The 16424-nt window shown below is 36.4% G+C and overlaps 1 protein-coding gene across 1 annotated transcript in view; it reads left to right on the top strand.

Moving 5' to 3' along the window:
- DNAH11 (dynein axonemal heavy chain 11) overlaps positions 1 to 16424 on the top strand; it is a gene marked incomplete at its 5' end in the record, with an annotated part of 313916 nt that overhangs the window by 32386 nt on the left and 265106 nt on the right. Inside the window, one exon of the mRNA XM_079711490.1 lies at positions 10773 to 10889. Coding sequence (XP_079567616.1) covers positions 10773 to 10889 — 117 coding nt within the window. The remainder of the gene's footprint in view (positions 1 to 10772; positions 10890 to 16424) is intronic.

Raw genomic sequence — 16424 nt, 5'->3', positions numbered from 1 at the left:
TAGGCAGATGAGGATATGTAAATTACCTGAGATTACACAGTTCCAGGGAGTGGAACAGAGATTCCAACCCAGAACTCTCAACCTAGCACTTTTTTTTTGTTGTGCCATGTCAGTTCTTTAGTGTTTATATCCCTCATTGTGTCTTCCTAGAAATGAAGGGAATAAGTTCATCTGGGGCAACTGGAGGAACTCACCTGAGGACCTGTGCCCTGAGGTGGTATGATCCAAGATGCTGTGGCTATTTTCCTTTTGCCTGCTAGTTTTTAGTAGGAAGGTTGATCCAGGTACCTAGCCCGCCATTACTCCAGGATCTAAAATTCACTTTAAAAGTAGTTATTAATCTATACTAGCTCGTGTTCTAGTTCCTACAATTAGTTTTCTGTTCTGTTCTAGTCTCCTGAACTATTTATTAATTCTTTTGCTATTACAGTATGTAGCATTTAAAAATTTTAACTACATAAATTTCTTATTAGTCATCTACAGGATTTTCAGGTCTTGCCTGTTTAGTTTTCAAGGTAAAATTTATTATTTAAAAACATTACTTACCTGTTCTTTTGGAAAGGTAACATATGTAAAAATGCAAAAATTTAGTCCCCTTCTTCTCACTCCCTGCTTTTCCCCCTAGTCTTTCATTTTCCTTCCCCAAGGACATCTACCATTATGAGTTTCTTATATAATGTTCCAGTGATACATGGTGCATGTACTAATGTATACATGGGTGTATGTATTTTGAATTCTGTTTTTGCACACATAGCATCCTCTACAGATCATGTATACCTTTTGTCACTTAATATATTTTAGCAGTCATTCTGTATCACTGCAGTAGCATTACCTATTTTTAAAAAAACAATTGTATATTATTCCGTGAATTTATGTATTATTTATTTTTAAAAGTTATTTAAAGTAGTAGATATCACTTTAAAAATTTATTTAGGAGCTTCTTCTGGGAAGATAGAGTAGATGTACTTTTCTGTCTTCCACTAAGTACAACTACAGTCCCTATGTGTAAAAGACACATAAGAAGACTCTGAGAGGTGAAAAGAAGGCAGATGGACCCAAAAGACAACATAGTGATGAGTTACCTGAATTTCCTTCTTGCCTGAAATAATGCAGACCTAGAGGTGAAGACACTGGCAACCTGGAAACACCAGTGGACACAGACATTAAAAACCTCAGTTAAAACCTGATCCCTCTCAAGAAAGGGACAGCCTGGCAAGACAGAAAACTTGTAGACTGCAGTCTCCCTAGTCCAGAAAATATCACAGAAGAAACTGTTCCCTGCCCCCATTCATGCCAGCAAAGACTGTATGGGGAGACTAGACTTATAGCCAATCTGTAAAATGCTACCCCACCCAGTCCACACCTCCACTGGGGTGGTATCAGTGATGGCCAAGTAGGGAGTCATGATTTTCATCCTAGCTAGCCAGTTATGAGCTCACTCTCTGTGATGTCAGTGGAGAACACATGAGAATCCTGAATTTCTTTCCTCACCCAGCAGCGTCCTTTACCCCACTAGGGTAGTGTCACAGGAAGCCTCTAGAAAGTCAGTGCTTTCACCATGACCAAATGGTAACCAGGTCACCAGTACTGTGACATCTGTTGAGACCACATGGGAAACTGGAACACCCAGCCATAACAGGAGCTCCCCACCCTTAGGTATTAATGGTTGCGGAGTGGAGAAACTGGACTTCTGTCTCCACTTGACAGTAAAGGGGCCAGAGCAGAGCAGTATTGTAGACTGCTAGCAAAAACTAAAGGTTTAAATAAAATCCAGTCTCATAATATGAAACATAGTATGAAAACATCCAGGTTCAATAAAAATTTACTCATTATACCAAGAACCAGGAAGATCTCAACTGAACAAAAAGAGACAACTAATAGATGTCACCATTGAGATAAGACATGTTAGAATTATCTGACAGGCTTTATAGAGCCATGCCAAAAATGCTTCAACAAGCAATTATCAACATAATGAAACATAAAAAATAACCTCGGTAAAGAAATAGAAATTCTCAGCAAAGAAATAGAAGATATAAAAAATTGGAATTTTAGAGCTGAAAAAAAGAAAAATACACTGCATAGTGATTGAGTTCAGTGTCAGGATGGAGTGACAGAAGAAAGAATCAGTGAACTGGAAGATGAAACAATAGAAAGCACTCAGTCTGAACAACAGAGAAGGTAGACTGAAAGTAAATGAACAGAGCCTTAGGGACTTGTAAGACTGTAACAGATCTAGCACTAGTGTCCTCAAAGTACCAGAAAGAGAGGAAAAAGACCACAAAGCTGAAAGTCTCAGAGAAGTAGCTGGAAACCTAAATTTGGCAAGAGACATAAACCTACAGATTCAAGAGGAAATCAGTAGCAGAAAGATAAACCCAGGGATAAACCCAGAGAAATCCATGCCAAGACACATCATAATTAAACTTCTGAAAACTGAAGATAAAAAAAATCTCAGAAGTAGTGAGAGAGGAAGCACAACTTACCTAAGCGGAAAAAATGGTTTGAGTGACAGTGGTTTTCTTATCAGAAATCACGAGGGCCAGAAGGAAATGGCAAAATATTTTTAAGTGCTGAAAGAAAAGAATTGTTAACTCAGAATTCTGTACCCAGTGAAATACCCTTCAAGAATAAAGGGGAAATCAAGAAATTCTTAGACAAAAAAACAAAACAAAACTAATAATTTGTCACCAGTAGACTGATCCTTAAAGAATGGCTAAAGGAAGTTCTTAATACAGAAAGGAGGTGATGAAGAAGGGAGCCTTGGAACAGCAGGAAGAATGTGGTATGCAGAAATAAGTGTAAATACAATAGAATTTCCTTCTCTTGAGTTTTCTAAATCATGTTTCATGGTGGAAGCAAAAATTATAACGTTCTCTGTGGTTCTAAATGTATGTACAGAAAGTATTTAAGACCATTATATTATAAATGGAAGAGAGTAAAGGGATCAAAATAGAAGGAAGGTTTTTTTTCTGTATAAAAAATTGTGGTAAAATGTATTTTACATTAAATTTAGCATTTAAACCATTTGTGAGTACAATTCAGTGGCATTAAGTATATTCACAATGTTATGCAACCATCACTGCTATCCACTTCCAGAACATTTCATCATCCCAAACAAAAACTTTACACCCATTAAATGATAGCTCTTCATTGCCCCCTCCCCTTGGTACCTGGTAATATCTGTTCTACTTTCTCTCTCTATGAATTTATTTATTTTAGATACCTCATATGAGTGGACTCAAAATAATTCTTTTGTGTGTGGCTTATTTCACTTAGCATAAGCCTTTAAGTTTCATCCATATTGTAGCATGTGTCACAATTTCCTTTAATTCCTTTTTAAGGCTAAATCGTCCTTTTTAATTTCATTCCTTTTTAAGGCTCAATCTATTATATATATATATATATATAGTATTTTGTTTATTCATTTATTGATGGATGCTTGGTTGTGTCCACCTTTTTGGCTCTTGTGAATAATGGTGCTATGAACGTTGTTGAGCGAGTATCTGTGTCATCCCTGCTTTCAATTCTTATGGATACATACCTAGGATTAAAATTGCTGGATCATATGGTAATCCTATTTGGAACTGTTTGAGGAATTTCCAAACTGTTTTCCATAGTGGTTGAACTATTTTGTCTTTCCACCAGTAATGCAGGATTCCAATGTTACCACATCCGCATCAACACTTATTATTTTTCATTATTTTGGATAATAGCCATATTAGTGACCATGAAGTAATACTTCATTGTGGTTTGATTTGCATTCCATAATGATTAGTGATGTTGGTCATCTTTTCATGTGTTCATTGGGCATTTTTATGCCTTTGGAGAAATGTCTATTCAAGTCTTTTGCTCATTTTTGAATTGGATTCCTTTGTTGTTGGGTTGTAGGAGTTCTTATATTCTGGACATTAACCCCTGATCAGATGTATGATTTGAAAATACTTTCTTCCATTCCATGGGTTGTTTTTCAGACCCATGGTAGTGTCCTTTGATGCACAAAAGTTATTAATTTTGATGAAGTCAAATTTATCCTTTGTTGCCTATGCTTTCAGTGTCATATCCAAGAAATGATTGCTAAATCCAATGTCATGAAGATTTTCTCCAGTATTTTCTCCTAAGAGTTTTATACTTTTAGCTTTTACATTTAGGTCTTTGATAAATATTGAGTTAATTTTTGTATATCTTGTAAGGATCCAACTTTGTTGCTCATAACTAACGTATAGAAGTGCAACTGATTTTTGCATCCTGCAACTTTGCTGAATTACCTCTAATAGTGGTTTTGTTTTGTTTTTTGTTTTTGGTGCAGAATCTTTAGAGTTTTCTAAGTATAAAATCATGTCATGTATTAACAGAGATAATTTTACTTATTCCTTTTCAGTTTGGATGCCTTTTATTTCTTTTTCTCACCTAATTGCTCTAGCTAGTGTTTCCCTAGCTAGTGTTGAATAGAAGTGGTGGAAGTGGAACATCCTTGCCTTGTTCCTGATCATAGGGGGAAATCTTTTAGTCTTTCATCACGGAGTATGATATTAGCTGTGGGTTCTTCATAGATGGCCTTTATCATGTTAAGGAAGTTTCCTTCCATTTCTAGTTTATTGAGTGTTTTTATCATTAAAGGGTGTTGAATTGTTTTTTTTTTTTTTTACATCAGTTGAGATGATCATGTGGTCTTTTCCCTTCATTCTATTAATGTGGTCTACTGACATTGATTTTTATTTGCCATCCTTGCATTCTGGGAATAAAGCCACTTGGTCATGGTGTGTGATCCTTTTAGTATGCTGCTGGATTCTGTTTGCTACTTTTTGTTGAGAGTGTTTGTATTATTATTTATAAGGAATACCAGTCTGTAGTTTTCTTGTAATGTCTTTATTTGGCTTTGGTGTCAGGGCAATATTTACTTGACAGGATGAGTTAGGAAGCGTTATATCTTCAATTTTTTTTTGGAAGGGTTTGAGAAGGATTGGTATTAGTCTTTAAATGTTTGGTGGTATTCATCAGTAAGCTGTCTGGTCCTAGGCTTTTTTGTTATTGTTGAAGTGTTTTTGATTACTGATTAAATCTCCTTACTAGTTAATAGGCTTATTCAGTTTTTCTTTCCTTCACGATTCAGTCTTGGTAGGTTGTGTGTTTCTGTTTGTTCATTTCATCTGTGTTATAGAGTTTGGTGTACACTTGTTCATAGCATATTTTTATAATCCTTTTTATTTCTGAATTACCCAGCATTCATTTTAGTAATTTGAGTTTCTTTCTTTTTTCATTAGTCAATCTAGCTAAATGTCAATTTCATTTTTTTTTTCAAAGAGCAAACTTTTGGTTTTGTTGATTTTCTCTATTTTTCTGTTGTTTACTTCCTTTATCTCTATTCCAATCTTGATTTATTTTTCTTCCTTCTGCTAGCTTTGGGATTAGTTTGCTCTTTTTCAACTCCTATAAGGTATAAAATTAGGTTATTCATTTGAGATCCTTTTTTAATGTATGTGTTTACAGTGATAAATTTTCTCTCTTCACACTGCTTCTGATGCATTCCCTAAGTTTGAGTATGTTGGGTTTTTTCCCCATTTGTCTCAATGTATTTTTAATTTCCTAGATGATTTCTTCCTTGACTCATTGGTTGTGGGAGGTAAGATTTTATACTTTACTTGAACTGATGATAGATGGCAACATTAGACACTGATGTATATATAATGTAATAAAGTAATATCATAAACATAGGTACAAAATCCTTAAATTATTAGCAAATAGAATTCCACAGTATACAAAAAGAATTCTATACCATGTCCATAGGGGGTTTGTTCTAGGGATGCAAGGCTGGTTCAGTATTTGAATATCAGTGTAATCCCAATATTAACAGGTGTAAGAAGAAAAATATCATAATTGTGTTCATCGATGCATTAAAATTTTTAAAATTTTTTATTGGAATATAGTTGATTTACAACGTTGTATTTCAGGTATACAGCAAAATGAATCAGTTATACATATTTATATCCATCCTTTTTCAGATTCTTTTCCCATATAGGTTATTACGCAGTATTGAGTAGAGTTCCCTGTGCTATACAGTGGGTTCCTATTAGTTACCTGTTTTACACATAGTAGCATGTATATGTCAATCCCAATCTCCTAATTTATCACTTCCCTCCACGTTTCACCTTTGGTAACCACAAGTTTGATTTCAAAATCTGTGAGTCTGTTTCTGATCTGTAAATAAGTTCATTTGTATATTTTTTTTGGCCACACTGCACAGTATGCAAGATCTTAGTTCCTTGACCAGGGATCAAACCTGTGCCCTCTGCAGTGGAAGCACAGAGTCCTAACCACTGGACTGCCAGGGAGTTCCCCATCTGTATCATTTTTTTGTTAGATTCCATATATAAATGATACCATATGATATTTGTCTTTCTCTGTCTGACTTAGTGTGATGATATCCACGTCCATCCATATTGCTGCAAATGGCGTTATTTCATTATTTTTTATGGCTGAGTAATATTCCACTGTATATATGTACCACATCTTCTTTATCCATTCCTCTGTCAATGGGCATTTAGGTTGCTTCCATGTCTTGGCCATTGTAAGTAGTGCTGCAATGAACATTGGGGTGCATGTGTCTTTTTTTTTTTTTTTTTTTTTTGCATTACGTGGGCTTCTCACTGCTGCGGCCTCTCCCGTTGCGGAGCACAGGCTCCGGACGCGCAGGCCCAGCAGCCATGGCTCACGGGCCCAGCCGCTCCGCGGCACGCGGGATCCTCCCAGACCGGGGCACGAACCCGCGTCCCCTGCATCGGCAGGCGGACCCTCAACCACTGCGCCACCAGGGAAGCCCTGCATGTGTCTTTTTGAATTGTGGTTTTCTCTGGATATATTCCCAGGAGTTGGGATTGCTGGATCATATGTAGCTCAATTTTTAGTTTTGTAAGGAACCTCCCTACTGTTCTCCATAATGGTTGTACCAATTTACATTCCCGCCAACAGTGTAGGAGTGTTTTCCCTTTTCTCCACACCCTTTCCAGCATTTATTATTTGTAGATTTTTGATGATGGCCATTCTGACCTGTGTGAGGTGATACCTCATTGCAGTTTTGATTTGCATTTCTCTAATAATTAGTGACATTGAGCATCTTTTCATGTGCTTTTTTGGCCATCTGCATGTTTTCTTTGGAGAAATGTCTGTTTAGATCTTCTGCCCATTTTTTAATTGGGTTGTTAGGGGTTTTTTGATATTGAGGTGTATGAGCTGTTTGTATAGTTTGGAGATTAATCCCTTGTCAGTAGCTTGCAAATGTTTTCTCCTGTTTTGTGGGTTGTCTTTTCGTTTTGTTTATGGTTTTGTTTGCTGTGCAAAAACTTTTAAGTTTAGTTAGGTCGCATTGGTTTATTTTTGTTTTTATTTTCATTACTCTAGGATGTAGATCCAGAAAGATACTGCTGTGATTTATGTCATAGAGTGTTCTGCCTGTGTTTTACTCTAAGAGTTTTACGTTTCTAGCCTTACATTTAGGTCTTTAATCCATTTTGAGTTTATTTTTGTATATGGCGTTAGGGAGTGTTCTAATTTCATTCTTTTACGTGTAGCTGTCCAGTTTTTCTAGCACAACTTATTGAAGAGACTGTCTTTTCTCCATTGTATATTCTTGCCTCCTTTGTGATAGTTTAGTAATTTAAAAACTTCGATGCATTAAATTTTCGACTGAATTCAACATCCATTCATGATAAAAACTCTTAGAAATAGGAATAGAGGGGACCTTCCTCAAATTGATAAAGAGTATCTACCAAAAGCCTAAAGGATATTTTACATAATGGAAAGGACCTTCCTAAATCCCAAACACATAGCATATATTCGGCTGCCTACTCAACATCTCCATCCACTTAGATACTTAATAGATGTCACCAACATGCAAAACTGAACCCCTGCTTTACCTCTCCCCATACCTGTTCTTCCTTGTCTTCTCCAACTCATTAAATGGTCCATATAATGTACTACTTAGTACAAAACCTTAGAGTCATCCATGATCTTACTCTTTTCTTATGATAAACATCAGGTTCTATCAGATAAACCCTGAAAATATACCCGGATCTCATCTTTGACCCGGGTTATTGCATTTGCTCCTAAAACTCTTCTTCAGCCCCTGTCTTGGCTCCATCAGGGTCTTTTCTTCACACAGCAACTTGATTGCCTTTTAGGAGCTAAATCAGACCATGGCATTTCTCTAGCTAAAACTTCAAAATTTCCCATGTCACTAATAAGGGCAATTTTGGAGTTTTTACAATATAGAAAAAATGTTTTTTAGTAATACCAGCATATTGTTTAATCTTCAGTAAGTATTGAGAAACAGCTCTGTGCTGGGAACCTCATTAAATATTGGCACTGTCACTGTGAAAAGAAACATGGCTACTGTACTCATAGTTTAAAATCCAGGGGGTGAATCCAGGTTGGCAATTATACAGCGTGCTTAGTGCTAGGGTATGGAAAGTACAGAGTACTATGGGATCATTTGTGAAGGGCCCCTTTCCAGAGGAGGTGAAAGGGAAACTGAGACAATACTTGAAAGATAAATGGAACTGGAAAAAAAAAAATAGAAATGAAGCAGGTGAGGAGTAGGTGAAAAGAAAGTGATGAGCAGAAAATTGTATTACACACAGAGAATGAGTATGATAAGGCAGGTGTGGCTAGACCCTAGTGTATGAAAGGGGGAGAGGTACTGGAATAGTTGGGCGCAGTAAGTAGGGTCCAGATCACAAAGGGCTTATAGATGAGGTTAAGACTTTTAGACTTTACCCTAAGAAATTAGGATTCTGAATTGAGATAATGGTGGATTTTGAGTATGAGAGTGACATAAGATTTCTATTTTAGAAAGCTTATTTAGATTGCAGTTAGGAGAATGATGGGAGAGATGAGATTGAAGGCAAAGAGAGTAGTTAGAAAATGGTTAACAGAAATCCAGCTAAATGGTAATGGTGATCTGGAGGATGATGCCTGGACTAATGAAGAATAGGTAGTTAGGAGGAAAGATTGACAGCAGTTGACCGAGAGAGGAAGAAGTGAAAGAGATTGTCAAAGTTTCTATTAGGGTTTACAGAATGAGGAGTGGCTTTATAGAGAGGATGATGAGTTCCGATTTGTATAAAGTAAATTTGAATTATCTGTGGGACTTCCTAGGGGAGAAGTTCTGTCAACAGTTCTGAATTCAGGTTGAGTGACAAAAAAGAGGAGAGATATCACTTATGGAAATGAACGTTTGTTCCCTCCCTGAGATCTTATTTGCTGATTGTTCAAATAATCTTTGAGGATCTTAAGTGGTATGTTCTTTGTTGCCATACTGACAAGAGTAAGTTAGGCTTGTTTACAACTTGTTGGGCATTTGTGTTTACTTTTAAAAGTCAGTGAGCCGGGCTTCCCTGGTGGTGCAGTGGTTGAGAGTCCGCCTGCCGATGCAGGGGACATGGGTTCATGCCCCCGTCCGGGAAGATCCCACATGCCGCAGAGCGGCTGGGCCTGTGAGCCATGGCTGCTGAGCCTGTGTGTCCGGAGCCTGTGCTCCACAACGGGAGAGGCCACAACAGTGAGAGGCCTGCGTACCGAACAACAACAACAACAAAAAAAGTCAGTGAGCCTTGAATGAAGAGACTGTTTGGCCCTACTTCAAAAGTGGAGACTTCGTCTCGATGCTAAATATGACATTGTTGTATATGACACATAGTGCTCTAGAACTTTGCCGTTACACTGTTTTATAGTGTGTGTTCAATTCAGCATAAGGTGCATTCCTTCATACAAACATCCAGAATCGTGCTTGGAGTGTGGACTTTGGAGCCAGGTTACCTGGCTTTAAATTCTGGCCCTGCCATTAAGTAGGGGTAAGATTGTGGGCATTAAACTTCTTTGAGTTTACTTTGTTGCCTACAGAATGGAAAAATATTACCTACATCGTGTGGTTAGAATTGAGTTAATAATGTAGAGCGTTTAGAATAGAATTGAATAAATGTTAGCTGTCATTATTATCATTAATAAGAGGAGGCTCAGGTTATGGTGGTAACAAAGGACTTCTTTATGTTAAGCGTGTGGCACGCACTCCTGGGGCGGTTTGACTGGGAAGCCTGAAGTGTTTCTGAATTTCTGGGACTCCACGGAAGACTGAATTGTAATGCTGTGCAGATCATGGTTATTCTTTCACTGTTTCATTCTTTGTAATTATGGGAGTGGGTGTTTATGTATTAGGAGAAAACTGGGGGTTGTTAACTGCATATTAATAAGAAACTGGGAAAATAGGAAGAGTATTATGTTTTGTCTGTATCACTAATGATGCTTTCTTACAGACAGACCTGTGGATTTTAGTTCTCACTTTAAGAAATAGTGTTTCCTGGCAGGGTTTCTGCTCCGTGAAAAACAAAATAAAAAACTTCCTGTTTAAACTTATAGATGGACTAAAGTTATAATAAGACGGGTTATTTTTTTTCCTTTTTCTTTTCTGAAAAGCTTTGCTTTTTCATTTATAATCAAAATAGTATGGAGAAGGATAGAGTGATAGGCCAAAGTACTAATGTTGGGGTCTGAGCCAGTGAAAAGGATTGTGGAAATGTGAGCTGACAGTGCTAAATGTTCAGTGCTCCTATAAGGCTGCCACTTGAATAATTAGTCAGATACAGCTCTTTCTTTGTCTTTCCTGGAATCCTGCTACAAAAAATAAATTCATTCACAGAGAGAGAGGTGTCACACTTTTGTGGTTGATATTTTCACTGTTGGATTCTTTCCTGTAAACTAATATTTTATTTTGAATTTTATAGGAATTTGAAAGTGATTACGTTGTGTTTAAGTCCAAAACTTTGGATTTTGACAGAAGGCTCGGGACAATTCTTTGTGAAGCTTTCTTTAACTGCAATGGTCTGGAAGCTGCATTTAAGGTTAGTTCTGAAGAAGTTATCAGGAAAAAATGTTTTACTAGTGAATAAGACTATTGGATGAAAAGAGGGAATACATTCCTTTCTCATCCAGGTAAACTATTAACTAGTCACATTCTCTTCATATGAAGCTCACTGAATTATAAACTTTGAATAATGCACAAATGAATAATGAAGTTTACTTTGGACAAAGTCAGTTTTAGGACACTTGACTATTGATCTTTGCTTGAATTCATTGTTTCAACTTTCATTACCTTTAGAGCAAGTTTGGTATGGCCTGTGAACTATCAATTCAAAATTAAGCTACGGTGAAAAGTGAAAACTCTCTGTTAACTCAAGAATTTCTTTTCTTTGCCACTGTTTACGTAGGTTGGGTTCATCTGCCCACTTTATTAATCTGACTGAAATAAATAGCAATTTATACACTGTTTTTCATCAGGCATAAGACACCGTTGATTATCAGACACACCAGTGTTTATCAACAAAAGAATATGCTGCCAAAAAATTATGCTGTTGATTATATAACATAGTCTAGTTTCAGAGGTGTTAAAACATGAAAGAATGTTTGTCATAGAATTGATGAAATACAGTATAGATGTATGAATAGTTGCAGAAAAGAAAAGCATCCTGAGAGTCCTCCCAAGTAGAAAGCTTGTAATGTGGGTAATCGGGGCACCTTGTGAAACTTGCTTGTCAAAGAAGAGAATTGCAAGTCAAGCGTAAACTTAGATGACATCCCCAAAGAGGAATGAGGCCTCAGTGTCAGCAGAAACACAGCTAGAGAATCACAGACACAATTCATTGAAGATGGCAGTGCAAAACAATATAACAGGCACAGACTTTGTCGGAGATACTTGTTTTGATTTTGATCTTAAAATTCAAATAAATGGGTCACATGGTGGTTAAGTGGCTAGTGTCTTCTACTCTCATCAAGCGTTTTAACAGAAGTCACGAGGCTCAAATAGTTCTCTCTTAAGAGCCCTTGGATGAAACTGAGATGCTGCCAGCTGAAATATATAGCCTGTTGTTATAAAATAACACCACCTGTCATCCCATCTCTCAGAAATTACTCTTGTATTTATTACTGCCATTCCTTTTCTTTGACTAGATAGGCATACATATTTCTCTTTGCAAAAAATGACATATTCTGATCCTTGTAATCTTTTTGTAACCCTTTCAGGAAGCAATGAATCATAAAAATTTTTCTTTTGTAACAGAATTCAACAATATTATTTTTAGTGGCTACGTAGTAGTCTATTGTATTCTCTGTAACTGGACCTCCTTTCATGCTTTTAGAAATAACTGCAAGAAAGAATGTAGAATGAAATCTCAGTTACAGAGGTTACAGAGGCTCCTACCTTTTCTAATTCAAACCTCTCTCCTTCCCCTTTTCACAACCATTCATATGGATTCTATTTTAGTACATGGCCAGTTATTTTTTCTAAACAATTTAATCTCTTTTTTGTCCTGTATTTTGTTTCTTTAACTTTCCACATATTTGTACCTTGTCTGCTGCAAAATATAACATGAGATGGTGCCCTTATAAGCTCTCCAGGGGTGGGACATCATCTTAGAGTTTTTGTTATATCTAGATCACCTTCTGCAATGCATTGTATAAAGCAGGCACTTAATAACTGTGACATTAGGAGGGCTGACTGGTTGTCAGAGTCCTGAAATGACACACAGATGAAGATAACTGCAGCAAGAGTCGTGGCAGAAGAATAAAATTACAGGGTTGTGTATTTAGGGGAGAAAATGATTTCTACCATAGGTAGAGGATGATGAACTCTGACCAGTTACTGTTGTGTCCCAGGGAATGAATGCTTGCAGACTGTTCTCTGAAGACCACGATTCAGTACCTGCTCTTGGCAAAGGCATGAGCAGGAAGGGCCCTGGAACCAAACAGTATAAAGCTGTGGCTCAGACCCTACAGGGTTGGCACTCAATAAAAATTAAAACAAAATGCTGATGGATGGCTTTCTAAAATTTACAGTTTCTCTACATGAAGGGAGACTGAAGTATGTACAAGTGTCTAGAAAAGTCTTTAGATGAAATAATAGAAAACTAGAAAATTATGAAGTATATATGGTTTAAGTGGCAACAAATTAAAAAAATCTTTGAAAAAGACAAACCTAGGAAAAATATAAATATTATATAATGAAACTGAGAAGTAGAAGAAAATCAAGGTAAACCTTACAGATCTCCAGTGGGATATTTAGGAAGGAAGCATGTATTGGGAATCAATCTTGAATCTTTTGAGGTTGATATGAAGGACAATGTCTGTACTCTCCATAAAAAAACTCTTAGTTCCAATGTGACAAGGAAACCGGAAGTTCAAATGACATTTATTCTCATCCTGGAGGGTAATTTTTATGTATCTGTGATGTTGAAAAATTAAGGTAATGTATAGTGCATAAAAGTTTAAGACTCCGTTTACTACTACTTTCTGGCTTTACAGCCTCCCCAAAGAATGTTTTCTCTCTGTCTTTCCTATTTTACACTTGGACTTAAGTCCCACTAAGTGTATCAGGTGGTCAAAATGAGATGTGGCTGGAAAGCTTCTGGTATTGTTCCAGTTGCGGTTGATATGACAAGGCTTGAAAGAGAATGTTGTGAAATAAATGTGTTTCCCTAATGTAGTTGGAGTACACTTCTTTGTGAAATCTATGAGGCAATGTTTACTTCAGAATGTTAACATCAAGTCCAAAGTTAACAAAACAGTGGTTGTAAGAAGAAAGTTAATACTTTGCATTTTGCTAGGTAGCAGCTAACTAAGTAGATTTTAAATACTTAGTTTCTACAGTAATTTTTTTTGAAGTATAGTTGATTTGTTTCAGGTGGTCAGCAAAGTGATTCAGTTATATATGTGTGTGTATATATACACACACACATATATACATATACATATTCTTTTTCAGAGTCTTTTCTCTTATAGATTATTACAAGATATTGAGTATAGTTCCCTGTGCTATACAGTAGGTCATTGTTGGTTATCTATTTTATATATACTAATGTGTATATGTTAATCCCAAACCCCTATTTATCCCTTCCCAATCCCTCTGCCCTTTGGTAACCATAAGTTTGTTTTCTATGTCTGTGAGTCTCTTTTTGTTTTGTAAATAAGTTCATTGGTATCATTTTTTAGATTCCACATGTAAGTGATATCATATGATTCTTGTCTTTGTCTGGCTTACTTAATATGATGATCTCTAGGTCCATCCATGTTGCTGCAAATGGCATTATTTCATTTTTTTATGGCTGAATAATATTTCATCGTATATATATATATATACCATATCTTCTTTATCCATTCATCTGTCGATGGGCATTTAGGTTGCTTCCATGTCTTGGCTATTGTAAATAGTGCTACTATGAATATTGGGGTGCATGTGTCTTTTTGCGTTAAAGTTTTCTCTGGATATATATGCCAGGAATGGGATTGTTGGATCACATGGTAATTCTATTTTTAGTTTTTTAAGGAACCTCCATACTGCTCTCCATAGTGGCTGCACCAGTTTACATTCCCACCAACAGTTCTACAGTAGGTATAATTGATATTACCAGAAGAAAAGCCAGTGTGTGTTTGTCTAAACTGGCCTCTTAAGATATGGTTAGATTTACATTTCAGTTTGTATAATTTTTTCCTTGTGTTGATTTTTTTAGTAAGTATAGTTTTTGGAAATGTTTACAAATTATTTACAATGATGCTGTTTTTTAATAAAAACAAATTTGGGGGAACACCCATTAGTTTTCTAAGAGGAAGAGCAAAGCTCTTTCTTTTGCCATGTCACATCACTAACAAGGCACAAACCTTAGTATATGGTTTTCTGTCACCTTGATGATATTTAGTTATTTTGAGAAGCTATCTCCTTTTATTTCAGAGAAAATATCTATATAACAGACCAAATAGCTAACATTTTCTGAAGCCCACATAGAGTAAGTAAATAACAAAATAGCAATTTTAAATGCACCTTTTCTGATGAGTTCCTACACAAGGCAGCAGAGGCTCTGGTGCCAGACTGCCCAGTGTCCATGTCAAATGCCAACTCTGCACTAGCTGTGAAAATTTGGACAAGTTATCCCCTTCCCATAACTCACTTTCCCTACCTGGAGCATGTGATAACAACAGGATTTTTAACACCCTTAAAATATAGTGCCTGGCACCTAGTCAGCATTCTATAAACGTTGCTTGTACAAAAATATGTATGTTTATTACATTATTTTGCTTGCAAAGAAAGCTGTCTCACACTGATGCACAGAAGAATCCCCGTGGGGCAGAAGACAAGACAGGAGGCAAATAGAAATCCAAGGTTTGGCTCACCAGACAGCTCAGCTTTGTGGAAACCAGGGGGTCAAGGTTAGTTTGAGATGACGGAGCTGAGGGAGTTCTGGACCTACATACTTCTCCTTACTGGTCATGTGATTCTGTTTTAGTTCACGTGTCTGCTTTTTTCTGTCCCCTTACTCACTGGCTTCCTCAGCTCGTTAGTACAGTTGACCCTTGAACAATGCAGGGGTTAGGGGCATTGACCCTGTTTAACTTTTGGCTCCCCCAGAACTTAACAGTAGCCTGCTGTTGACCGGAAGCCCTACCAATAATGAGTGTTCGATTAATACATATTTTGTATATGTATTATATAATGTATTCTTAGGATAAAGTCAGCTAGAGAAAAGAAAATGTTATTAAGAAAATCATAAGGAAGAGAAAACATCTTTACAAGACTGTACTCTATCGATACCATGAGTTTATGTCATCTGTTTACAAGATGAATCATCAGTGCCTACATCAATATTGCCTTGCATAATACAAAACACTGTAGATCTTATATGTATTACTAACACTAGACATAAAGAAATGAAAAGATAATGTGAAAAAGAAATTCATATTTATTTACAGGTGTAATGATTCATGCATTGATAAAATAGCAGCAGTATGATTGCTTTATGGTAACCTAGTGTAATCAATAGGATTGTTTCATGGGAGCCTAGCCTATACACTAATGAATGAATCATTATATAATTTTTATGGCATAGAGTTTTACAGTCATACTCTAATATAATATTGGAAACATTATTAAAAAAACCACCTGTGATGATAGGCTGATATTCAGTTTCTCCAATTATGAGAGAAAGGCATACTGTATGGTAGTGTAATGTTTTGAAAGCAAAGTTATAAAACAGTAAGAAAACTAACACATTATTAATTTGATTTTAAATAACACCTTATATCTATGTAGGGATAGACTAGTATCTACATATATTTCATGCACTCATGACATACCTTTTCTTAAATTTTTTGATATTTCTTGGTAGTGTGGTTTGTCTCGTCTGAGAACAATTTTCACATTGTCGCAATTCTCCAAAAAATTTACCAGTGTATTTATTGAGAAAGTTTTGTGTAAAAGTGGACCCACGCATTTCAAGCTCATTTTGTCAAGCTTCAACTGTAGGTTCTTTTCACTCGTAAATTTTACCGGCATAGGTTCAGCCTGCCATGCCCTCATTCTTTTTCTGAGAAAGACTCCAATTATCTCAAGG

The sequence above is a fragment of the Hyperoodon ampullatus genome (assembly GCF_949752795.1).
Source record: "Hyperoodon ampullatus genome assembly, chromosome: 9".
Lineage (NCBI taxonomy): Eukaryota > Metazoa > Chordata > Mammalia > Artiodactyla > Ziphiidae > Hyperoodon > Hyperoodon ampullatus.
This window is presented reverse-complemented; position numbering and strand designations above follow the sequence as displayed.